This window comes from Schistocerca nitens, chromosome 9, assembly GCF_023898315.1.
Source record: "Schistocerca nitens isolate TAMUIC-IGC-003100 chromosome 9, iqSchNite1.1, whole genome shotgun sequence".
Lineage (NCBI taxonomy): Eukaryota > Metazoa > Arthropoda > Insecta > Orthoptera > Acrididae > Schistocerca > Schistocerca nitens.
The window spans coordinates 97,603,254-97,630,847 of NC_064622.1; the positions used below are offsets into that span (position 1 = coordinate 97,603,254).

Here is a 27,594-nt window from a genome sequence, read left to right on the forward strand (position 1 = left end):
GATCAAGATAAGATGGATAGTTTTTATGAGGCACTCAGTGATGTAGTTGTTAGAGTAAAGGACAAGGACAGTGTTCTGCTCATGGCTGATTTTAACGCCAGGATTGGAAATCGAAGAGGAGGAGGAGGAGATTTAGTGTTTATCGTCCCGTCGACAACGAGGTCATTAGAGACGGAGCGCAAGCTCGGGTTAGGGAAGGATGGGGAAGGAAATCGGCTGTGCCCTTTCAAAGGATCCATCCCGGCATTTGCCTGAAGCGATTTAGGGAAATCACGGAAAACCTAAATCAGGATGGCCGGAGACGGGATTGAACCGTCGTCCTCCCGAATGCGAGTCCAGTGTGCTAACCACTGCGCCACCTCGCTCGGTGGAAATCGAAGAGAAGGGTATGAAAAGGTTATGGGTAAATTTGGAACGGGAAACAACTCTTGGATTTCTGTGCCAGTATGGTCTTAGTAATCACAAACTCCTTTTTTAAACATAAGAACATTCACCGGTATACTTGGGAAGGCAGGTGAACCAGATCTGTCATTGACTATATAACAACAGATCAGGAATTCAGGAAGGCTGTGAGGGACACACGTGTATTCAGGGGATTCTTTGATGACACTGATCATTATTTAATCTGCAGTGAAATTGGGATTGTGAGGCCGAAAGTGCAGGAGGTCAGGTCCATATGTAGGAGGATAAGAGTGGAGAAACTTCAGGATAAGGAAATCAGGCACAAGTACATAACAGCGATCTCAGAAAGGTACCAGTTAGTTGAATGTAGTCAATTACAGGCATTGGAAAAGGAATGGACAAGGTACAGGGACGCAGTACTAGAAGTGGCTAAAGAATGTCTTGGAACAGTAGTGTGTAAAAGTAGGATGAAGCAAACAGCTTGGTGGAATGACACAGTCAAGGCAGCCTGTAAAAGGAAAAAGAAGGCGTATCAAAAATGACTACATACTAGAACTCAGGTAGACAGAGAAAGTTATGTTGAAGAAAGAAACAAAGCCAAACAGATAATTGCAGCATCCAAGAAGAAATCTTGGGAAGACTTTGGAAACAGGTTGGAGACTATGGGTCAAGCTGCTGGAAAACCATTCTGGAGTGTAATTAGCAGTCTTCGAAAGGGAGGTAAGAAGGAAATGACAAGTATTTTGGACAGGTCAGGAAAACTGCTGGTGAATCCTGTGGATGCCTTGGGCAGATGGAGGGAATATTTTGATGAGTCGCTCAATGTAGGTGAAAATACGATCAGTAATGTTTCAGATTTCAAGGTAGAATGGGATAGGAATGATGATGGAAATAGGATCACATTTGAGGAAGTGGAGAAAATGGTCAATAGATTGCAGTGCAATAAAGCAGCTGGGGTGGATGAAATTAAGTCGGAACTCATCAAATACAGTGGAATGTCAGGTCTTAAATGGCTACACAGGATAATTGAACTGGCCTGGGAGTCGGGACAAGTTCCATCAGACTGGACAAAAGCAGTAATCACACCAATCTTTAAACATGGAAACAGAAAAGATTGTAACAACTACGGAGGTATCTCTTTAATCAGCGTTGTCGGTAAAATCTTCTCAGGTATTGTTGAAAGGAAAGTGCGAGTATTAGTTGAGGACCAATTGGATGAAAATCAGTGTGGGTTTAGGCCTCTTAGAGGTTGTCAGGACCAGATCTTTAGCTTACGGCAAATAATGGAGAAGTGTTATGAGTGGAACAGGGAATTGTATCTATGCTTTATAGATCTAGAAAAGGCATATGACCGGGTTCCTAGGAGGAAGTTATTGTCTGTTCTACGAGATTATGGAATAGGAGGCAAACTTTTGCAAGCAATTAAAGGTCTTTACATGGATAGTCAGGCAGCAGTTAGAGTTGACGGTAAATTGAGTTCATGGTTCAGGGTAGTTTCAGGGGTAAGACAAGGCTGCAACCTGTCTCCACTGTTGTTCATATTATTTATGGATCATATGTTGAAAACAATAGACTGGCTGGGTGAGATTAAGATATGTGAACACAAAGTAAGCAATCTTGCATATGCTGATGACTTAGTTGTGATGGCAGATTCGATTGAAAGTTTGCAAAGTAATATTTCAGAGCTAGATCAGAAATGTAAGGACTATGGTATGAAGATTAGCATCTCCAAAACGAAAGTAATGTCAGTAGGAAAGAAATATAAACGGATTGAGTGCCAAATAGGATGAACAAAGTTAGAACAGGTGGACGGTTTCAAGTACTTAGGATGCATATTCTCACAGGATGGCAACATAGTGAAAGAACTGGTAGCGAGGTGTAGCAAAGCTAATGCAGTGAGCGCTCAGCTACGATCTACACTCTTCTGCAAGAAGGAAGTCAGTACCAAGGCTAAGTTATCTGTGCACCGTTCAATCTTTCGACCAACTTTGTTGTATGGGAGCGAAAGCTGAGTGGATTCAGGTTACCTTATCAACAAGGTTAAGGTTACGGATATGAAAGTAGCTAGGATGATTGCAGGTACTAGCAGATGGGAACAATGGCAGGAGGGTGTCCACAATGAGGAAATCAAAGAAAAACTGGGAATGAACTCTATAGATGTAGCAGTCAGGGCGAACAGGCTTAGATGGTGGGGTCATGTTACACGCATGGGAGAAGCAAGGTTACCCAAGAGACTCATGGGTTCAACAGTAGAGGGTAGGAGGAGTCGGGGTAGACCAAGGAGAAGGTACCTGGATTCGGTTAAGAATGATTTTGAAGTAATAGGTTTAACATCAGAAGAGGCACCAATGTTAGCACTGAACAGGGGATCATGGAGGAATTTTATAAGGGGGGCTATGCTCCAGACTGAACGCTGAAAGGCATAATCAGTCTTAAATGATGATGATGATGATGATGATGATGATGAAACAGCAGTTGACCGGCGTTGCCTGGTGAAACGTTGTTGTGATGCCTCGTGTAAGGAGGAGAAATGCGTACCATCACGTTTCCGACTTTGATAAAGGTCGGACTGTAGCATATCGCGATTGTGGTTTATCGTACCGCGACAAAGCTGCTCGCGTTGGTCGAGATCCAATGACTGTTAGCAGAATATGGAATCGGTGGGTTCAGGAGGGTAATACGGAACGCCGTGCTGGATCCTAACGGCCTCGTATCACTAGCAGTCGAGATGACAGGCATCTTATCCGCATGGCTGTAAGGGATCGTGCAGCCACGTCTCGGCCCCTGAGTCAACAGATGGGGACGTTTGCAAGACAACAAACCATCTGCACGAACAGCTCGACGACGTTTGCAGCAGCATGGACTATCAGCTCGGAGACCATGGCCGCGGTTAACCTTGACGCTGCGTTACAGACAGGAGCGCCTGCGATGGTGTACTCAACGACGAACCTGGGTGCACCAATGGCAAAACCTCATTTTTTCGGATGAATCCAGGTTCTATTTACAGAATAATAATGGTCGCATCCGTGTTTGGCGACATCGCAGTGAACGCACATTGGAAGCGTGTATTCGTGTTCGCCATACTGGCGTACCACCCGGTGTGATGGTATGGGGTGCCATTGGTTACACGTCTCGGTCACCTCTTGTTCGCATTGACGGCGCTTTGAGCAGTGGACGTTACATTTCAGATGTGTTACGACCCGTGGCTCTACTCTTCATTCGATCCTTGCGAAACCCTACATTTCAGCAGGATAATGCACGACCGCATGTTGCAGGTCCTGTACGGGCCTTTCTGGATACAGAAAATGTTCGACTGCTGCCCTGGCCAGCACATTCTCCAGAACTCTCACCAATTGAAAACGTCTGGTCAATGGTGGCCGAGCAGCTGGCTCGTCACAATACGCCAGTCACTACTCTTGATGAACTGTGGTATCGTGTTGAAGCTGCATGGGCAGCTGTACCTGTACACGCCATCCACGCTCTGTTTGACTCAATGCCCAAGTGTATCAAGGCCGTTATTACGGGCAGAGGTGGTTGTTCTGGCTGCTGATTTCTCAGGATCTATGCACCCAAATTGCGTGAAAATGTAATCACATATCAGTTCTAGTATAATATATTTGTCCAAAGAATACCCGTTTATCATGTGCATTTGTTCTTGGTGTAGCAATTTTAATGGCCTGTAGTGTACATATTAAGCAAGTCCTAATTCACCTTTCTGCTACCTTCCATCACCCTCGTCTTTGTTTCGTTTAACGTTAGGCCGATCCCTGTGATGTGGTCTGTTTCAACTAGTCTCCGGAATCTTGCTTACACGCGGCGAGAAGGGTGATATCATCTGCAAACGTTAGTACTGATATCCGTATCTGTTGCACTTTGCCGGCCTTAGTGGCCGAGCGGTTCTAGGCGCTTCAGTCTGGAACCGCGAGACCGCTAAGGTCGCAGGTTCGAATACTGCCTCGGGCATGGATGTGTGGGATGTCCTTAGGTTAGTTAGGTTTTAAGTATTTCTAAGTTCTATTGGACTGATGACCTCAGATGTTAAGTCCCATAGCGCCCAGAGCCAGTTGAACCATTTGTTGCACTTTCATTTCACTCCCGCAGTTTCATGTCAGTTTCTTCGTTGCTTCTTCGACGTACAAGTTGTACGGACTAATGGAGCACGAGGATGCAAATCGCGGGTTCGCATCGGCTCGAATGGCTTCCTCTACCATGTGTCAAAGGCCATTCTCTGTTCCTACAGGCGGTAGACTGATCTGGTGAACACAGCCAGCCTCGCGCGAATGATCAAGCCGAGCCACCGTTTTGAAAATCGTTTTGAGAACCGAACGCAGTCCTGTGACTTGCAGTCGAATGGAGAGGTTCAGGCGATTCTGTGATGATCCTGGGTGCCGCTTTCTCAACGTTGCCTGTCGGGTGGAGATTTGTAGGGTTTCCCTTAATAGATGAGGCGTGCACAACACGAGGAAGCTGCTACTAGGGTAATGGAGTACTTGTGGCGTGCACATGCTTATTTTTTTCTTTTGTTAGAGAAATCCCTCCTAATCCCCCGATACGATACGTTATTTCACACACGTAAGAATACTGCACCCATTATCTAAAACGAGTAGCGCTCGTCACGACAGATCAGAGAAATAAAATAGTAGCATAGCATTAGTTACCTGCAGGAGTTGCCATGCGAACTAGTCTCTCGCCTGCCACGCTATATCTTTTTCTTTCACAGATAGCATAGACGAAGAAAGATATTTGTTGTTGTGATCTTCTGACCGAAGACTGCTCTGATGCAGCTCTCCACGCTACTCTTATTCTGTGCTCGTCTCTTCATCTCTGCTCATCCACTGCAACCTAAAATGGTTCAAATGGCTCTGAGCACTATGGGACTCAACTGCTGTGGTCATAAGTCCCCTAGAACTTAGAACTACTTAAACCTAACTAACCTAAGGACAGCACACAACACCCAGCCATCACGAGGCAGAGAAAATCCCTGACCCCGCCGGGAATCGAACCCGGGAACCCGGGCGTGGGAAGCGAGAACGCTACCGCACGACCACGAGATGCGGGCCACTGCAACCTACGTCCATCCGAACCTGCGTACTGAAGTCAAGTCATTGGCGCTAGCTCTTCCCTCCATGACCATACTGACGGCTGCTTGATGCCTCAGTATGTATCCTATCAATCGATCCCTTGTTTTATTCAAGTTGCGCCCCCTTACTATTATTCTGAAGCACCACATTCCAAAAGCTTCTGTTCCCTTCTTTTCTGAACCGCTTGTCGTGCCTATTTCATTACGGTGCACGCCTACACTCAAGACAAATGCTTTCAGAAAAGACTTCCTGGGATTTAAATTTATTTTATGTGTTAACAGTTTTCTCATTTACAGAAATTGTTTTCTTGGTATTGCCAGTCTGCATTTTAAATCGTCTCTACTTCGGCCAAGGTCAGCTGTTTGGTTGTCCATGTAGCAAAACTTACCTATTACCCTTAGTGCCTCACTTTTTAGTCTGATTCCCTCAACACCAACTGGCGTAATTCGATTACACTGAAGTTGTTGGTTTACTTTCATGGATGTTGATCTTATAATCTCGTTTCGAGAGACTATCCGCTCCGTTCGTCTGACCTTCCAAATCCTTTGTTGTCTCTGACAGAAGTACAATGTCAACGATAAACCTCAAAGTTTCGATTTGTTCTTCCTGAACTTTAATTGTCCTTCCGAATTTCTCCACGGTTCCTTTTACTGCCTGCTTGTGTGCGGATTGAACAGCAGCGTGGGGGACGGACTACAACCCTGTCTCTCACTCTTTCCTTCGATTTATCGGGCAAAGTGCCGAACGCGTGGTAGCTGGATTCAGCTGCAGCGTACGCCCTTGCTCAATGCATCCTACTCACACTTCCGCAAACCAGTACTCACAAATAGCGCGACCACAGCTTGCGCAAAGACTTCGTCGAAGCCTTTGGCCTCCTGGACACTCTTCCTCGTACTCAAGCCTTCGGCAGGAAAACAAAAAGTTAAAAAAATGTTCAAATGTGTGTGAAATCTTATGGGACTTAACTGCTAAGGTCATCAGTCCCTAAGCCTACACACTACATAATCTAAATTATCCTAATGACAAACACACACACCCTTGCCCGAGGGAGGACTCGAACTTCCGCCGGGACCAGCCGTACAGTCCATGACTGCAGCGCCTAAGACCGCTCGGCTAATCCCGCGCGGCGAAAACAAAAAGTAATAAATCGTATAATTACTCGTTTCCTCTGAAGCAGACCGAGGCAACGAAAACAGAGATATTTTTGGTGAGTACACAATACATTGGGCGTGTCAACAATTTAGCTCAAAATGGCCTCTCAAGACAAGTGACAGTCAGACAAAGTGCCCTACTATATTATTTAAACTATAATTACGAGGTTGAAAACGCAAAAACGTGTATAATTCGGCTGTAAAAAGCCAAAGTAAAGGGCCCACAGGAAGACTGGCTGCCTTAACCCTTGATTACTAAACTCTCGCAAAATTTACTATTGCAGTTGTTACCAACTCGCGATTTCCGCCAATCTGGTATTGCCAGTAGGGTGTAAAAGAGGGCATTTCGCACTTATTTTATATCTGACGTACCATTGGAGACGTTATAATTGTAATTAAATAGTGCATAAACTATAAACTATGACTTCCTTTGAAAGAAACACGGAATAGTAAAATTTTCGACGGTTTAGTAACGATCCAACATTTTCCGCCCTTTAGTGTTGTAGGATTAAGAGCCCCACATACGGGCCACTGATCGCAGAGATCCGTCGCACGCGGTATCGCTTCGAATCGGTCGTTCGCTTGGTCACCCCACGCACGAGAGATTTGCCAAATAATTGCAGTCAGCATTACTTGAACGCCACAGTGTCGAGATGGTCTGCCGTGGGGAATCAGCTGCTATGTTTAGCAGCAGCTGCAGTTGATTTCCTGCAGCGCGGGTTTAGCCGAGCGGTCTTAGGCGCTGCAGTCATGGGCTGTGCGGCTGGTCCCGGCGGAGGTTCGAGTCCTCCCAAGGGCATTCGTATGTGTGTTTGTCCTTAGGATAATTTAGGTTAAGTAGTGTGTAAGCTTAGGGACTGATGACCTTAGCAGTTAAGTCCCATAAGATTTCACACACGATTGAACGCAGTTGATTTCTGAGTGTCCACGAATACTCGAAGAAAAAAAAAATAAAAGAGAGAATGAACTTTATCTGTTGAGTCTCCACGAATACTTGAAGAAAAAAAGAAGAGAGAGAGGACTTTATCTGTTGAACTTGTTTTGAAACGCATTTATTGGGCAGTGCAAGTTAATTTATGCAGTGTATTACATTTCGCACTGACGCCAAATGGTTTTGTACATCTTTCTAGTGTGACGATACGATTCATTTTTCGATTCTTAGTCCTCAATTCCTTTTTAATCCATTAGTCTGGTAGTTTAAGCGCAAGTAGTTACGAAACATAATTTGTCTGCAGTTTCGATGTGTCTACAGAGACGTCGTCAACAGCAACATTACTGATTACCAGAACTCTTGTTATAAATTGTGTGAGGGAGAGTTAGATTTTATGAAATGACATGGGACTTGCGTATAGCTGTTGTAACAGTTTTACCCTGAACATTTAAAAAAAAGTCCACTTAACCGTCTCACTGTTAGGAGTTTTTGTCTCACTGAGTACCACTAGAGTACTATACACTGCTGGCCATTAAAATTACTACAGCACGAAGATGACGTGCTACAGACGCGAAATTTATCCGACAGGAAGAAGATGCTGTGATATGCAAATGATTAGCTTTTCAGAGCATTCACACAAGGTTGGCACCGGTGGCGACACCTACAACCTGCTGACATGAGGAAAGTTTCTAATAGATTTCTCATACACAAACAGCAGTTGACCGGCGTTGCCTGGTGAAACGTTGTTGTGATGCCTCGTGTAAGGAGAAGAAATACGTACCATCACGTTTCCGACTTTGATAAAGGTCGGATTGTAGCCTATCGCGATTGCGGTTTATTATATCGAGACATTGCTGCTCGCGTTGGTCGAGATCCAATGACTGTTAGCAGAATATGGAATCGGTGGGTTCAGGAGGGTAATACGGAACGCTGTGCTGCATCCCAACGGCCTCGTATCACTAGCAGTCGAGATGACAGGCATCTTATCCGCATGGCTGTAACGGATCGTGCAGCCACGTCTCGATCCCGTAGTCAACAGATGGGAACATTTGCAAGACAGCAACCATCTGCACGAACAGTTCGACGACGTTTGCAGCAGCATGGACTATCACTTCGGAGACCATGGCTGCAGTTACCCTTGACGCTGCATCACAGACAGGAGCGCCAGCGATGGTGTACTCAACGACAAACCTGGGTGCACCAATGGCAAAACCTCATATTTTCCGGATGAATCCAGGTTCTGTTTACAGCATCATCATGGTCGCATCCGTGTTTGGCGACATCGCGTTGAATGCACATTGGAAGTGTGTATTCGTCATCACCATACTGGCGTATCACCCGGCGTGATGGTATGGGGTGCCATTGGTTACACGTCTCGCTCACCTCTTGTTCGCATTGACGGCACTTTAAACAGTGGACGTTACATTTTAGATGTGTTACGACCTGTGGCTCTACCCTTCATTCGATCCCTGTGAAACCTTCATTTCAGCAGGATAATGCACGACCGCATGTTGCAGGTCCTGTACGGGCCTTTATGGATACAGAAAATGTTCGACTGCTGCCCTGGCCAGCACATTCTCCAGATCTCTCACCAATTGAAAACGTCCGATCAATGGTGGCCGAGCAGCTGGCTCGTCACAATACGCCAGTCACTACTCTTGATGAACTGTGGTATCGTGTTGAAGCTGCATGGGCAGCTACCTGTACACGCCATCCAAGCTCTGTTTGACTCAATGCCCAGGCGTATCAAGGCCGTTATTACGACCAGAGGTGGTTGTTGTGGGTACTGATTTCTCAGGATCTATGCACCCAAATTGCGTGAAAATGTAATTACATGTCAGTTCCAGTATAATACATTTGTCCAATGAATACCAGTTTATCATCTGCAGTTCATCTTGGTGTAGCAATTTTAATGGCCAGTAGTGTAGACAGCAAGTAATTTACCCGAATATACTGGTAGTATTTCAATGAATTAACATAAAAAAGTACATTACAGTTGTTCATTGCAACACTAATGATTCTATTTTCAGAAATATTACGTTCAAGCATCCGAAAGAAATTTAGATTGGGGTTATATTGACAAAAGTAATACTAAGAGCAAACAATTATGAATACATTGTAATGTGTTGTAAATGTAAAATTGAACGAAACATCTACATCTACATCGGTACTCGGCAAACCGCCGTACGGTGCGTGGCGAAGGGAACCTTGTACCACAACTACTCATCTCCTTTCCTGGTCTAGTCGCGGACAGAGCGACTGTCTACGTGCCTTCGTATGAGCCCTAATTTCTCGTACTTGATCCTCGCGGTCCCTACGCCAAATGCGTGCTGGCAGCAGTAGGATCGCACTGCAGTCAGCTGCAAATCCGGCTTCTTTAAACTTTCTCAGTAGTATTGTTGGAAATGAACGTCTTCTTCCCTCCAGAGATTCCCATTTGAGCTCCCAAAGCATATTCGTAACATCTGCATGCTGATCGAACCTACCGGCAATAAAACTAGCAGCACGCCTCTGAATTGCTTCGATGTCTTCTTTCAATCCGACCTGGTGCGGATCCCAAACACTTGAGCAGTGCTCAAGAACAGGTCGCACTAGCGTCCTATAAGCGGTCTCCTTTACAGATTGAACTACACTTTCTTAACATTCTCCCAATAAACCAAATTCGACCATTCGCCTTCCCTATCACAATCCTCAGATGCTCGCTGCACCTGATATCGCTTCGCGGCGTTACTCCCAGATATTTAAACGACCTGACTGTGTCAAGCAGGACACTACTAATGCTTATCCGAATAATGCGGGTTTGTATTTCCTACTCATCTGCATTAACTTACTTTTGTCTACATTATGAGCCAGCTGCCATTCATCATGTCAACTACAAATTTTGCCTAGGTCACCTTGTATCGACCTAGAGTCACTTTTCTTCGGCACCTTCTTCGACACCTTCCTCTGCACTACAGCATCATCAGCAAACAATGGCAGATTGCTGCCCACACTGCCTGGCAGGTCAACTATGTATATAGAAAATAAAAACGGTCCTATCACACTGACGTGAGGCACTCCTAATGTTACCCCTGTCTCCGAGGTATCATTAATACAATCGACTCCGAGAGAGGAAGTCATATATTTTGAAAGGAAATAGCTTTGAAAGCAGGGGTTATATGTTTTCCAATGTGCTTGTGGGTCATATTGATTCCAGTCTTATTGGGAAGGGTACAATAAAACCTTTTGCAAGAAACGCTAACAATGGGTATAAAAACTAGCAAGAAAGATTATTTTCACTGTTTCAGATGTTTCGTGTAACACCTGTTCAAAACATAACATTCATCTTCCTTTTTTCACAAATGTAACATTCAAGAAACAAAAATCACTTTAAGTGGGACTCGTTGCAAAAACTATGAATAATTTTTTTCGTGTTTTAAATATGAGAATGAACAGAACAGCAACGGATACAACTGACTCAGACGGAGAAAGTCACATATTTTGAAAATAATAGTTTTAGAAGCAAGGGAGATATATATTCCCAATATGCTTATGGGGTAATATTGACCGCAGTTAATATTACAGTAGTATGTCATTCTATTTAGAAGTCAAAAACTTTAAAATGCAAGAAATTATTTCACATATAACTCAAAATCATCAGATGGTGCTCACTGTATCGCGACCATTACCATCACCTTCCCATCAGCTCTACTTCTCTAACACAAGCTTCAAAATATTAATCAACGCAAAATCGGGGTGTGTATTGTGTATTACTTATTAACATCAATGGCGACTCGGGCCTTCACTTCACTTTTCCGAGAAGTTCGTGATCCCCGAGCAATTACAAATTCTAATGTAAACTTCTTACTCAACGTGGGCAAAGAGCAACGAAGCAAAACTGCCCAACCACCCTTAGTAAGTAGTGAGACGAGCAGCAGCCATGTTGCTACATATGGCTGCTAACCAGCCAGGCAGCGATACTGCGTGCACGAATCGCGTTTGATCCATCAGAGTGGCCGGGGTTTCCATGCGATTATCGGTCAGTGACTTCGCTGCTACACTACTGGCCATTAAAATTGCTACACCAAGAAGAAATGCACATGATAAACGGGTATTCATTGGACAAATATATTATACTAGAACTGATATGTGATTACATTTTCACGCAATTTGGGTGCATAGATCCTGAGAAATCAGTACCCAGAAAAACCACCTCTGGCCGTAATAGCGGCCTTGGTACGCCTGGGCATTGAGTCAAACAGAGATTGGATGGCGCGTACACGTACAGCTCCCCATGCAGCTTCAACACAATACCACAGTTCATCAAGAGTAGTGACTGGCGTATTGTGACGAGCCAGTTGCTCGGCCACCATTGACCAGACGTTTTCAATTGGTGAGAGATCTGGAGAATGTGCTGGCCAGGGCAGCAGTCGAACATTTTCTGTATCCAGAAAGGCCCTGCAACATGCGGTCGTGCCTTATCGTGCTGAAATGTAGGGTTTCGCAGGGATCGAATGAAGGGTAGAGCCACGGGTCGTAACACATCTGAAGTGTAACGTCCACTGTTCAAAGTGCCGTGAATGCGAACAAGAGGTGACCGACACATGTAACCAATGGCACCCCATACCATCACGCCAGGTGATACGCCAGTATGGCGATGACGCATACACGCTTCCAAAGTGCATTCACCGCGATGTCGTAAAACACGGATGTGACCATCATGATGCTGTAAACAGAACCTGGATTCATCCGAAAAAATTACGTTTTGTCATTCGTGCACCCAGCTTCGAACTGTTCGTGCAGATGGTTGTTGTCTTGCAAACGTCCCCATCTGTTGACTAAGGGATCGAGACGTGGCTGCACGATCCGTTACAGCCATGCGGATAAGATGCCTGTCATCTCGACTGCTAGTGATACGAATCCGTTGGGAACCAGCACGGCGTTTCGTATTACCCTCCTGAACCCACCGATTCAATATTCTGCTAACAGTCATTGGATCTCGACCAACGTGAGCAGCAATGTCGCGATACGATAAACCGCAATCGCGATAGGCTACAATCCGACCTTTATCAAAGTCGGAAAAGTGATGGTACGCATTTCTCCTCCTTACACGAGGCATCACAACAACGTTTCACCAGGCAATGCCGGTCAACTGCTGTTTGTGTGTGAGAAATCGGTTGGAAACGGGAGAACGTCACGTAGGCAGCTGTACTCTAGATAAAAACCTCCCATAGTAGGAAAAGGGCTACGGTATCTCAGTAAGGGCCACCGGAGGGTCAAGGGAAGACGCTGCTAGAGTCACCATGGTGAAGCTCGCGAGGCTGGTCGGGCATCGCCGCCAAAACTTGAGGTGCTACCGACGTACAGACATTGACAAGGCCAAGTCCGTCACGTTCTTGAGAAAGAATGAGAGAGTCATATCGACTCTTAAGTATCTTTCCAGCGCTGACAAATGAACGAATGCCGTCATGAGACTGCGAGCTCTGTGTTCAGTTATCGGTAGCGTTTGCACTACATACGGAATGCTGATGCCTGATCGACATTAATACATTCAGTCTGCTGGTTATCCACAAGCCCAGCAAGGATATGTTGCAAGAGGCTCCGATAATTAAGGGTAGTTATGCGTAAGCTGTGAACCGTGAAGTCGACAGTGGATTTTATCGCACAGTGTGAGTGGGGTGACGCTTGCTGGTGACATCCCAGAGCCAATATTCAAGGCCACTGATTTATGTATGGCTCCCCGAAGCTTCACCATAAGTGGCTATTAGCTCAATGGACTCGCATTCTGGAGGATGACGGTTCAAACCCGCGTCCAGTCATCCTGATTTAGGTTTTCCGTGATTTCCCTAAATCGCTTCAGGCAAGTGCTTGGATCGTTCCTTTGAAACGGCTCGGCCGACGTCCTTCCCCATCCTTCCCCAATCCACTAGGACTAATGACCTCATTGTTTGGTCCCCTCCCCCAGTTCAACCAACCAACCAACCATAAGTGACCAACCACTCCATGGTTCTGCAGACATCATGTTCGTCACGGACAGTTAACATCATATCATTTGCATACGCACACAGTGCACCTAAAAACAATGCCACCAAGAGACAAACTCGTGGTATGTGTAAGATGTCGTGGTCTCCTGAACTTCATTGCTTACATATTCCTCCCTCACAATCATATTCCGCACATCAAGACGCTTCATTCGAACCCGAACTCGATACGATAAAGTCAATGTTGTATGAATTCATGTAAACGATATGCAAATAACAAGTGTGCACCGGGATTGAAATACTCGAAGCTGGCGTACACACATACATTCCAGACACGACGGTCACAGGAGCTTTTAGTTCGAGAGAGGCAGACGACACACCGGGAGGCCGGTCCCTTCAGAGGACGAGTCAACCTCGCCCGCCGGTGGAGCAGACAGCATGTGCCCGAGTGAAAGGGGGAACGACCCCGTGTTCGGCTTAAAAGCAAATTCCGCTACATTGTGTGGGAGCGTCCAGCCTACGCATTCCTTACACATAGCACGCAGTTTCAGAGATTTTCACAGGGAGACAGCAAACACCAAACGCCGATACTACAGTTTTCCGGATTGGTTGCCTTAAACGAAATGTCATTCTCCCATTTTAGAAGAGCAATGGTGATTGGCAGACGATATTTCTGACGCCTTGAGCGGAAGGAGTAATGGAAGAGACCAAAAGATATGCCCCTTCACGTCTGGCGTGGAGAGGTGCCGTTCCGTTGTCGTTCTTGGAGCGAGGAACAAGTCTCTCCTCAGTATTTCACTGGGAGAGCACCTCTGTCGAGAGCGAATCGAAGTGCCACTCTATATTGAGTCCTTGCGATTAAGCGTTGTTCACTGTGTTGGCCGACACACTTATTGTATGGTGTGAACGGACAGAGTTATAGTTAAACGCCTGCGAGCGAATTTTTGAGTGGCATCGCGGTGGACTGTTTATCTGACCGGTGTACCACGCCAATAGTTAGACTAGGGGCGAATAGGAATCCTTGACTTCATCAAGGCGTAGGGATAGTTTGATTGGCGAAGGTCAATCCAGATAGAACGAGAGTTATCTTATTTGTCAGCAGCGAGCGGCGCAGACAGCAGTCATCACAGCTTACGGTATTGTGCGCTACAGCTATTGCGAGCCCCATATTTCCTCCACAACAGTACACTTCACTGCATTTCACACGCGACAGCCTCGACCGTACCTAGCAACATTCTAAAGGATAATTATTCAAGTTGAGTAGGCGTGCCTATCAGCCATTCTGCCAAGTCAATAACAATCTTAAACTTTGTATAGAAATTTCATTAGCGAATCCTATCCTTGAGAGGTAACTTCACATTCCGAAAAGAACCAGGATATAACCTGTTCAATTCATAACTAAAAGTGCCATTGTGATTTTTCAGAATTTTTGCAAAATGAATAATAATTTTCGTTAGTTTCATGTTTTTCTTACACTAACTAGCACTACTCCAGTACCCAAGTATCCCACTAGTTACGTAAGAAATTTTGTGAATTTTTGTGTCATTTCCTTACAGTGGAAGACTCAAGAAGATATTTATTGCTGAAAGTTTTTGAGGCATTTCTCTTTAGAACGTTAGGAGCGTCTGTCTGACTTCTGTAGTAGTGTCGGGGTGGAAATTGCATCTTGCAGGAGCCACAGGATAAAGGGAACATCTCAGATTAATCCGTTGTGCAGAATAACAGAATAGCAGATCAACCACACGCTCACATATGGTGTCGCAGATCGCACGACAAAGGTTCTAAAGCGAAAGCGTACAACATCGTCGATAAGGGGCACGCGTGTCTAACAGAGCTATTGTAGTCTAATTTAAATTGGTGGACACATGACGTTCAAGGTCCGAAGTTGCGAAGTTCTCGTGACTGATTACTGTCCGCAGGGAGGCACCATAACTCTCTGTAGCGGTAGAAAATCGCATTTAATGCTTCTGTCTCCTACAAAAATGACGTAGAAAAGTGATATTCACTTTTGATACAGGTGTCTACGGTGTCTATAAGCATTTCAAAAATCTGTTCTATGTTTTTAGTAGGATCAGAGCTATCTTAACTTTCTCCTGTGATTTTCAGTGGATGAAATTTTCCTTCTGGGAAACAATTTCATACACATGACTCTTCTCGCCTTATTGACTTGTTGTTGACTATCAAAATATATCCTCGGCAACATATGTTTCCGAAGTTTAGTACATCATTGCTTTTGTCATGCATTAGCTGCTGAAAATGGCGATATTTTTTCTCAGTTTTGTCAGTGTGTAACTCGAACAAGTATCGAGTTAAAAGTCACTAGCTGCTACAAAAATGACATAGAACTTCTAAAATTCACGTTCGGAATAGATGTTTATTGCATCTCTAACGTGTCAAAAATCTGTTTTAATATTCGTGAGTGGCTGAGTTATATTTCTTTCTTGAAACAGGCGAATTCTAGCTTCTGGATAAGTTTCCTTTGAAAGAACTGCCTGGCGCAGTGCTGTCTGCAGTGGGCGTTGCCACACAGTAGCGGCCGACAGTGGCAGGAGTCTACAAGCTTCCACTGGTGTATCGATGACAGGAGAGGTCCAGTCCGCTAGCTGTCACTTGGGGACTATTTACTTACATTCATTTATTTTACTTCTTATTCCACAGAGGCATGAGCGAATAAATCGCGCGGATGTACAACGTGCCATACATTTTACCATAAATCTGTACGTGTTCTTCTTACACATTCGTTTGTACATAAAATAGTGTCAGTTAGAAGAAGAAGTAGGTGTTAAGAGTGAAACTCGTATTAAACATATCACACAACGCTAACACTACCGTACATTATAATAACATTTCTGTACGGAATAGGAATGGGCTGGAAGAGCATCATATATACCGTCGTCCCGTAGTTCTGCACTCCGTTCTGTAACCGAGCGAGGTGGCGCAGTGGCTAGCACACTGGACTCGCATGCGGGAGGACGACGGTTCAATCCCGCGTCAGGCCATCCTGATGTAGGTATTCCGTGATTTCCCTAAATCGCTTCAGGTAAATGCCGAGATGGCTCCTTTGAAAGGGCACGGCCGACTTCCTTTCCCGTCCTTCCCTAATCCGATGAGACCGATGACCTCGCTGTCTGGTCTCCTCCCCCCAACAACCCAACCAACTCCGTTCTGTACTGCGCTGAGGTCCTTTAGCTCTTCGTACCGTTTCGGAAAAAATACTAATAAAAACATTGTTTTTCAAACCGGAATTTATTTCTACAAGTAAAGGCATTTCTTAAACGATCTTCTACATAGTCACCACCATTGTTCAGACATTTTTTATAGCGGGAAACCGACTTTTCTATACCCTCTTCATAGAAAGATTCCACCGGTCTTAGAACCACTGTTAAACACTGGTTTTTGCGTCATCATCGCTGTAAGAGAGCCTCCCTTGAAAATCACCCTTGAAGGTCAAGAACAAGTGGTATAATCAGTTCGTAATAGAATAAACCTGACGTAAACAAACACAAACGCGATGACTGGTCAGAAGCCGTAGCGCACGTACACTGGTGTTGTTACGCTCTTGGGGATAGGTCCTACTTATGTATTAGATATCTTGTTACTAAGTTACGTTAAATGAGTCTTTAAGATATTCAGATGTATTTACAGCCATCAACGTTTTTCTTAATCACGCTTTAGCTATGTAGTTCTTATTTCAAAAAATTGTGTACAGTCACAGGCTCTGCAGTGTTGTGTTCTGATTGTCGCGCTGTTAATGCGCAGTAGAGATGGGCAAACTGAAACACGTAACTGTTTCGAAACAAATGAAACAGTACAATGTAATGTTTCGATACGCTGTTTCGAAACAGTGAAACAATTTGTGTTTTGTAATCTAATAAACCTACACATTTTATCACCTTGAATGTCTACTGTATAAGTATGTCGATATAAACACAAATGAGGTGCGAGAGCACTAATCATGTCGCAGAAAGTATGAAACTATCACTTAGGCGTCTTGGCAGTTTCGTATTTCCTGCAGCAAATGCACTGCTTTCGTGTCGTGTGACTTTCATACTTTTCAATTGGCTGAGGACAGCCATAGCTGAACACAGAAGAACCACCACGAACGGAACTGGAGGTGGGAGCAAACTGCAGAAACAACGGATATGCTACTGGGGTTACCACATTCCATTAGTATGGGTAATATACCCATCCTGCTTCTTTCCATGCACACAAAGGGAATCATTGAGGATAATAGGCACAGTCACTATAGACTCACAAATAACGCCAAATAATTCGAATAAATAACAAAATATAACAAAAAAATTTTGTCTTTCAAGGTGTTTCGAACCGTTACTATACATTCACCATGCTTCCTAGTCCTTCCCGTTCACAATTACACTATCAGTGATATGTCAAACAGATTGCTTGCAATTATACCTACATCAAATTTATGTATATGTCTAATAACTGTCACTCTACGCCTTTTTTATTCAAAATGTTGCAGGCTTACTTGCGTTTCTTAATATGATTACAGTACATGAACAGAGAAGAATATGTTATAAAAAATTGTAATTTAACTGAATGATTTTCACATATTTATTATTTTGAATGTGAATAGTATGCGTTGTTTTATTGTTTAGTTAGTGTTTATAAAGCAGATGTTACGCCTTTTCGGAATGGGATAGTCAGCTAGAAACGAAGCTTTATTTTCGGACATCTTAAGCTTCATGCTATTGCTTGTCAAAAAGATTTCGACACTCTTGAAAGTGTTTCAAGACGTGTTATGCTGTGTTTCAGTACCTGTGCCGAGCCCGAATCTCGTCCGACACAGAGCGGAATGAAACATCACTGTTTCGATACAATCAGTCCGTTCCAAGCACAGGTGGACTGAAACAGCCTTATTTTGAAACAACGATACAGTTTCTGTGTCTGGCTCGAGATCGAGACAAGGGCGGAATGAAACACCGCTGTTTCGAAACAGTGAACCACAGCCGTTCCGAAACACTGAAACAGTTCCACGTATCGATACACTGTATCGAAACATAGAAACAGTGGCCAAGTCTAATGCGCAGTATGAAAATGTCTGATGCTGCTTTCTGTTCCGCAGTGAAACACGCGCTTGGAACACGGTTAAAAAGTGCCGAGAAATAGGCGGTTCTTAATGTTTTTCATAAATTTACGGAGATAATCGGCTTTCAAGTTTTCCACGCCTACACTGAATGTGTGGGATAGTCCGTAGCATAACGGAATATCACTCGATCCGGTTATTCGTGCGTTGGTTCAAGTCTCCCTAGTATAATTTTTTTCTCGTTCAGTTTGAAATACTTACATCTCGTAATTATAAAACTCATTATCATTTTTTATGAATAATGAACGTCTTCTTGTTTCTAATTACATTTTGGACGCGAAATTCCTGTTTCCATTTCAAATACAAATTCTTAATTATCGATGTTTCATGAAAGTCTGTTCATAAAGGTTGTTTAAATGAAGAAAACATAACAATTTAATTTTTAAGGCAAAAATGAGAAATCAAATCCTCTTTATTTGTACTCTGTCCATCGTTTTGGCCGGCTGAAGTGGCCGTGCGGTTCTAGGCGCTGCAGTCTGGAACCGCGAGCCGGCTACGGTCGCAGGTTCGAATCCTGCCTCGGGCATGGATGTGTGTGATGTCCTTAGGTTAGTTAGGTTTAACTAGTTCTAAGTTCTAGGGGACTAATGACCTCAGGAGTTGAGTCCCATAGTGCTCAGAGCCATTTGGACCATTTGGATCCATCGTTTTGTACCACAGAGGTAGATAAGTATCGTAGAAACATGAAAAACAATCATTTTCATAGCATTGAGCACATCTTACAAATGCTGCATTGCCATTACACCTTGAACCCAACAGAACTGGTCTGGAGCCAAGCTGCGGTATTTGGCCCTAGAAGTAACACGGCTGTTAAGCTGCCAGACGTTTTGGAACTCAGGCACGCAGCTTTTTCACACGTCACTGCCGAACGCTGGCGGGATATTGAACGGCTCGTCATAAAAGAAGAAGAAATATTGCTGCGCCTGGTTGGCTTCGTGGATTCTGTTGTTGATATGCTCGTTATCAACGTAGCAGTTGACACTTCAAGAACTGAAATGTATTTCTTGGATTCGGATAAGGAAGGAGCTAAGAGATTACCAGACGACTGACTGTAAGTAATACCTTCAGTGGTTCCAATATTTAACTATACGTTGAAATACTTCAACACTCTCTTACATTACAGACAACTTATGCAAAAAATTACCCTGTGGTTAAGTCAGGAATTTTCATCATTCTTGTTTTCAATTACAATAGTACGTTAGTTAAAACCGATAACGTGTTGCGGTTTTCGTCTAGTCGTCTAAGTAGCGTATTGTGGGAGATTCGCAGTGTATTGTGTCATTCTGCTTAAAAATTAAATGACATTCGAAGCTGTATTGTTCCTCTACTCTTCTCTTTTTACGTGCGAACTGCAGCTGGCCACGTCACTGCAGATTAGCAGGACCAGCTGAGCGGCCAGTGCTGTCCTAGCTAAATGCGCCGGTCAAGTTTTTGTCCTGTATTATCGCTAAGTCGAATTGCGCGCCACGCAACGCACAAAACGTACTCTTATTGTTGTACTTGACAGTACGTGAGACAGCTTGGCTGCAGTCCCACGTGACACGGAAATCCAATGAGGTTCTAGCAAACGGGGAAGAAAACATAGTGAAATGTTTACATCGGGTTTATTCTTGTGATGAACGGATTGTAGTTACAGGGTGCGAGATCGGGACTATACTGCAGATGGTCGAACTGCTTCCAACCGAATTGTTGAAAAAGGTTTTGAGTCACAGCAGCTAAAGGAGGGGCGTGCGTTGTCGTAAAGCAACGCAATGCATTCACTTATCATTCCACGCCTTGCGCTTGAATTGCGCGCATGAGATTCACCGTATCGTGCCGTATTGGCGGTTTCGCATCTGCGAAGGAACTCAGCAAGCAGAAAATGACGTAAAAACGGCGTTTAGTAATAGTTGTCTTCACTGGCGGCATCTTTCTATGAAGAGCACATAGAAATGTTGGTTTCCCGCTATGACAAATGTCTGAACATCGGTGGCAACAATGTAGAAAAATAGTTTTAGTATTGCTGTTTCGTGTAAAACGAATTATGGTTTAAAAATGATTTATGTTTTTTTTCGAATCGCTACTTACTTTCCGGACATGCCTGCTACTTGTTCTTTGTACTCTGGTCGTGCTACACTTTTTGTTCATTTTGTGCAATGTAAAATTCTCGATAACATACGACATAAGAGGAAGTATGCACTGACATGTAACGGTGAAATACGTCCAGCTGTTCGAATAGATTTCTACATGAACTCCTCGGATGGGTTCCACACATGGTTCTGATCAACTCGGTTTTCTGTTGTACAGAAATTTTACTGTTAGAGTTTTTGCAGGTGATTGATTTTTCCAAAATATTATCAAAAATAGTTCAAATGGCTCTGAGCACTATGGGACTTAACATCTGAGGTCATCAGTACTTAAACCTAACTAACCTAAGGACGCACACACATCCATGCCCGAGGCAGGATTGGAGCCTGCGACCGTAGCGGTTCCAGACTGAAGCGCCTAGAACTACTCGGCCACACCGGTCCGGCCAAAATATTATCCTATCTGTATCTACACACATACATAGATACTCTATGAAGCACTGTGAACGGCATGGCAGAGGGTATTTAGCATAGCATGACATGTTAACGTTTCTTCATGATCTAATCACGAATGGAGTAAGTGGAGAATGGCTGCTTAAGTATCTCCGTTCATGCTGCAGTTATAGCTAGAGTCATGAACGATGGCCGTCGAGTTTAGGCTTGTTCTGCACACCTACGTCACATATGCTCCGACAGCCAATGAGTGTTCAGTATGTTCTGAGCGCTCTGCTGTGAATTCCGTAGCTAATACGAGCATGAAACGTGATCGTGGGAGTTGTTTAGTGAATTTCGATTCCATTTGTCATCGCTAATAGTGATGGTAAATGATAAATTCTGCACAAGTAAGCGAGAGACATAATTTGCCGGATTTACACTTCCTTCAAGCGGAAAGCATGCGCATGCGCGTACTGCAACTGTCGTTTGGAATCGGCAACAACGCAATCTCCGTTAGTGCCTCGACACGCCCGGATCGCCATCGTTCGTGGATGGGACTATAATTTAGTCCACACTATCCCTGTGGGAGCAATACGTAAGGACCCGAAGAATATCTCTAGATTCTTCACTTAATAGTGGCTCTCGATCTTACTCAATTAGGCTTTCGCAGAATTAATTTCATCTACCTTCATGAGTCTGCAATGGAGAATTTTCATTATTTTAGTGTCGCTCTCCTCTCAGTCAAGCAATCCTGTGACCATTCCTGTCGCCTTTTGTGTATCAGTTCGAATATCCTCTGTTAGCCCCGTTTGGTACGGGTTCCAGACACTCGAGCAATACTCTGAGAGGAGACACACGAGGGGTTTGTCAGCAGCCTGCTTTGTAGATTGACTGCATTTCTCCTACATCTTGCCTATGAGCAGAAGACTGCTGTCTACCTTCTGAACCTTTAAGATCGATCCCTTTCAAATCCATACAAACTGCTGCACCCAAATATTTGTATGAAATGACTAATTCCACTTGTGAACTATTGATCTGTAGTCATAGGTTTCTCTAAGTTTCTTTAGCTTCGTGAGGAACAATATGTTATAAATGATGATTAATTGACAACCTCAGCTACCGATAGGTGTTGTTGATATACCTCGATGTGAGGTTGTCAATTAATCATCATTTATTCCAGGGAAAAGCTGCACGGTCATCAACAGTAACTGTTCTTTCGAGAACAAGTTACTGTCTTCGTATATACAATATGTTATGTTTTTATACAAGCAAGTTGTCAAACTATGCATCACTTTGCAAATTTATCAAGCTCGGGTTGAATATTTGCGCAGCTTTCGTCAAAGAGTACATTACATGAGGGCTATTCGGAAAGTAAGGTCCGATCAGTCGCGAAATGGAAACCACAATGAAAATCAAAAATGTTTTATTTTCAGCAGTTAGCTACAACTTACAGTTACTTCCCTACATAGCCGCCAGTCCGACTAAGACATTTCTCGCAGCATTGTACCAATTTTGCAGGACCATCGTCACTCAAGGCAGCAGCCTGTGCTTCCCGCCAGTTATCTACACTGATCTGCAGGTCGTCAATTGTGCCGAAGCAGGCCGCTGTGACCGAGCGGTTCTAGGCGCTTCAGTCCAGAACCGCGCGACTGCTACGGTTGCAGGTTCGAATCCTGTCTCGGGCATGGATGTGTGTGATGTCCTTAGGTTCAAGTAGTTCTAAGTTCTAGGGGACTGACAAACTGCCTATTGGCTTCTGTCTCGGGTTCTTCGGCCGACGTTCATCTAATGATTTTTCTGACGTTTCGCCAGCACGAGTGGTTGGCATTGTCAAAGCTTCACCCTCCATTGCCGGTGGTGAACTGGAGGCGAGCTCGCGGCCGCAGACTATATGTACCTGGCGCGCCAACGTCCGAGGGCTTCTCCGCGGTCATTTCCGGTGCGGTTCTCCTCTTGCTACCTGCGACGGTCGTTCGCTGCAGTACGGGAAGCCAGGATCCGTTTACCTTAAGGCTTTCCTCTTTCTTGTTGAAACTGTTCGCGTGTTTTTGGATTTCTACAGCTTCTCTGAACAAGCGCGTGTGATAGTGCTTCTCTACAGCCAGAACTTCCGTGTCGGCGAATTTTATTACGTGGTCGGTCTCATTCAGTGCGTGCTCTGCCACGGCCGATTTCTCCACCTGCCCCAACCTGCAATGTCGCTTATGCTCTTTGATCCTGGTGTTAATGGATCGTCCAGTCATTCCGACATAAACTTTTCCGCATGTGCAAGGTATACGGTATATTCCCGACATTGCAAGTGGGTCTCTTTTCTCCTTCGCCGATCTAAGACACTCTTTGATCTTCCTTGTCGGTTTGAAAATCGTCTTTACGCCGTGTTTGCGCAATATACGGCCGATTCTGTCCGTCACTCTGGGAATGTATGGCAGAAAGGCCGTACCCGACATTTCTTTTTCTGGTTCCTTACTTCGCCGAGTGTTTAGCTCTGTTACACTTCTAATGTAATTTGTGGAGTACCCATTGCTCCTCAGAACAGTTTCCAGGTGTTGTACATATAGTCTGCGGCCGCGAGCTCGCCTCCAGTTCACCACCGGCAATGGAGGGTGAAGCTTTGACAATGCCAGCCACTCGTGCTGGCGAAACGTCAGAAAAATCATTAGATGAACGTCGGCCGAAGAACCCGAGACAGAAGCCAATAGGCAGTTTGTCAACAAGTGGCCACGAAAGCCTTAACAATTTTGTGTTCTAGGGGACTGTTGCCTCAGATGATAAGTCCCATAGTGCTCAGAGCCATTTGAACCAGTTTTTGTGCCGAAATGTTGCCCTCATAGCCGGCGGTTCATGAAGATGAGGGAGAACCAAGTCCGGGCTGTACGGCGTGTGATCAAGCACATCCCATCGAAAACACTGCAGGAGCGTCCTCGTTACGCCTGCAGTGTGCAGCCGAGAATCGTCAAGAATAAGGAAATGCATGACTGTGGGCTGGATGAAATCAGGCATAATCTCTCATAGACAGCCATTCTTTGCGGGCATCTTTACGTGCTCACTATGCGCTCACAACTGAAAAGAGCTATGTGACGCGATCGACCGGCATACTAGAGACACTGTCCAACACATCTGTGCAAAGCTTCATCGGATTGGATTTTCGCTGCCTATGGTTTCCGTTCCGAATTGCCCTCATACATAAGTGCATTACTGGCGAAAAGTCTGACGTTGCTATTGATATTGTCTGCAAGGCCATTACTATACAGGGTGGTCCATTGATCATGACCGGGCCAAATATCTCACGAAATAAGCGTCAAACGAAAAAACTGCAAACAACGAAACTTGTCTAGCTTGAAGCGGGAAACCAGATGGCGCTATGGTTGGCTCGCTAGATGGCGCTGCCATAGGTCAAACGGATATCAACGCAAATAGGAACCCCTGTTTTTTATTACATATTCGTGTAGTACGTAAAGAAATATGAATGTTTTAGTTGGACCACTTTTTTCTCTTTGTGATAGATGGCGCTGTAATAATCACACACATATGGCTCACAATTTTAGACGAACATTTAGTAACAGGTAGGTTTTTTTTAAATTAAAATACAGAACGTAGGTACGTCTGAACATTTTATTACGGTTGTTCCAATGTGATACATGTACCTTCGTGAACTTATCATTTCTGAGAACGCATGCTGTTACAGCGTGATTACCACTAAATACCACATTAATGCAAAAAATGCTCAAAATAATCCGTCAACCGCAATGCATTTGGCAATACGTGTAACGACATTCCACTCAACAGCGAGTACTCCGCCGACCGTAATGTTCGCACATGCATTGACAGTGCACTGACGCATGTTGTCAGGCGTTGTCGGTGGATCACGATAGCAAACATCCTTCTACTTTCCCCACAGAAAGAAACCCGGGGATGTCAGATCCGGTGAACGTGCAGGCCATGGTATGGTGCTTCGACGACCAATCCACCTGTCATGAAATATGCTATTCAATACCGCTTCAACCGTACGCGAGCTATGTGGCGGACATCCATCATGTTAGAAGTACATCGCCATTCTGTCATGCAGTGAAACATCTTGTAGTAACATCGGTAGAAAATTATGTAGGAAATCAGCATACATTGCACCAATCAGATTGCCATCGATAGAATGGGGGCCTATTATCCTTCCTCCCACAATGCCGCACCATACATTAACCCGCCAAGGTCGCTGGTGTTCCACTTGCCGCAGCCATCGTGGATTTTCTGTTGCCCAGTAGTGCATATTATGCCGGTTTACGTTACCGCTTTTGGAGAATGACGCTTCGTCGTTAATAGAACGCGTGCAAAAAATCTGTCATCGTCCCGTAATTTCTCTTGTGCCCAGTGGCAGAACTGTACAGGACGTTCAAAGTCGTCGCCATGCAATTCCTGGTGCATAGAAATGTGGTACGGGTGCAATCGATGTTGATGTTGCGTTGTCAACACCTATGTTTTTGAGGTTCCCGATTCTCGCGCAATTTGTCTGTTACTGATGTGCGGATTAGCCGCGACAGCAGCTAAAACACCTACTTGGGCACTATCATTTGTTGTAGGTCGTGGTTGACGTTTCACATGTGACTGAACACTTCCTGTTTCCTCAAATAACTTAGCTATCCGGCGAACGGTCCGAACACTTGGATGGTGTCGCCCAGGATACCGAGCAGCATACATAGCTCACGCCCGTTGGGCATTTTGATCACAATAGCCATACATCAAGATATCGACCTTTTCCGCAATTGATAAACGGTCCATTTTAACACGGGTAATGTATCACGAAGCAAATACTGTCCGCACTGGCGGAATGTTACGTGCTACCACCTACTTATACATTTGTGTCTATTACAGCGTCATCTATCACAAAGCGAAAAGAGTAGTCCAACCAAAACTGCATATTTCTTTACGTACTACACTAATATGTAATAAAATGGGGGTTCCTATTTAAAAAAAAACGCAGTTGATATCCGTTTGACCTATGGCAGCGCCATCTAGCGGGCCGACCATAGCGCCATCTGGTTTCCCCCTTCAAGCTAGACGAGTTTCGTTCTTTGTAGTTTTTTCCTTTAATGCTTATTTCTTGAGATATTTGGTCCGGTCACTATCAATGGACTGCCCTGTATAACTCGAAGAACAAGGTCGCTAACACACTCCTGTACTCCTGAAGGTGCTTCTGCTTCTGTCAGTGACTCTCCATCCAAGACAAACATTGTGTACTTCGTCCCTAGCAAGAAAACATGAATCCAGTCACAACTTTTGCCTGATGCCCCAATGAGGTATGACGTAGTGGAAACACCTTTGGCTGCAGCCTTACCGCCGGCTGTACAAAGTGAGAGCCAGAGCTGCGGTTACCTTTCTCCTGCGGACGCCGTCTTCCATGTCGTCGCTGCAGACAGCGCCATCCACCGACCACCGGCGTCTCCTCAGCGACTGACGGCTCGCGGCGCCGCGACGCCGACGTCCGCTTGCTTGCCGGCTTATCGCTCCGCGTGATTGGTCACACCGGCAGCAGCGGGAGGGGGGGGGGGGTGTGAGAGGGGGGCCGACATATAGACAGCGGTGGCCGCGCGCCTCTTCCGCGCCACCGCAAACACTTGCGAAAACGCCTCGGCAGCTGGGACTCCGATCTGCGGTCCGACGCGGATTTCCCTCCCGGAGCGGGCTTTGTCCCGAGTCACGGTGAATCACGCACTGCACCTTTTTCAGAGAAACGGCCGCGCGTTGGCTGTCAAGTCCGCAGCACAGTAGGGCCCTGCACGACCTGCACCCGTCTTCACCCACTGGGGCTAGCCCTACATCTACATCTGTACCCCGCAATATGCCACACACTACGTGGCGACTCCCGTTCTTAAAAACCGTACAAATGCGACTAGGACTCTCGCTCTGAGGGTTTCGGAAAGACTTAATTATATGTAAGTATATAGATAGTTCGTCAACGTGTAACCTCCCCCTCACTTATCGACATTAATGACAGTGAAATATTAAACCGCGTGTACCTAATAAAATTTGGGAAAAGCAATCGTCACTTAAGTTAATCTGTCGGTAAAGAGGGAGGAAGGGTTACATCTAAATGAAATGATAAATGCAAATGAAATTGGCGGAAATTATTTTTGAAAAAGGGTAAAGTTAATAAAGAAAGTAGTTAGCAATGAACTGGCGTTAATTAGATATTTGAGATTTGGGGAAAATTACGGTCGCCAGTCCTTGTAAGACGTGTATATTTCTATTGTCTATTGTCAAATCACAATTTTTGAAAGATGTTTATATTTTATTAATAGGATTAAGTAGGAATAATTAATATTTGTCATGTTGGAAATAAGTGTGGTAGCAGGGAATGTCTGCACCAAAGTATTGTTGACAAGAGAGACCGCAAATTGATATAATTTTAAAAAGGGCGGGAGAGACCGCGTATGGATACATTTTAAGAAAAGAGCGGAAAAGACCGCGCA

General features: G+C 44.7%; 1 protein-coding gene across 1 annotated transcript in view; it reads right to left on the reverse strand.

Moving 5' to 3' along the window:
- The window catches only part of LOC126203340 (calcium release-activated calcium channel protein 1-like), a 162,936-nt gene extending 136,365 nt beyond the window's left edge, over nucleotides 1–26,571 (reverse strand). Inside the window, exon 1 of the mRNA XM_049937626.1 lies at nucleotides 26,498–26,571. Coding sequence (XP_049793583.1) covers nucleotides 26,498–26,524 — 27 coding nt within the window. The 5' untranslated portion in view covers nucleotides 26,525–26,571. The remainder of the gene's footprint in view (nucleotides 1–26,497) is intronic.
- Between the last annotated feature and the right edge of the window lie 1,023 nt (nucleotides 26,572–27,594).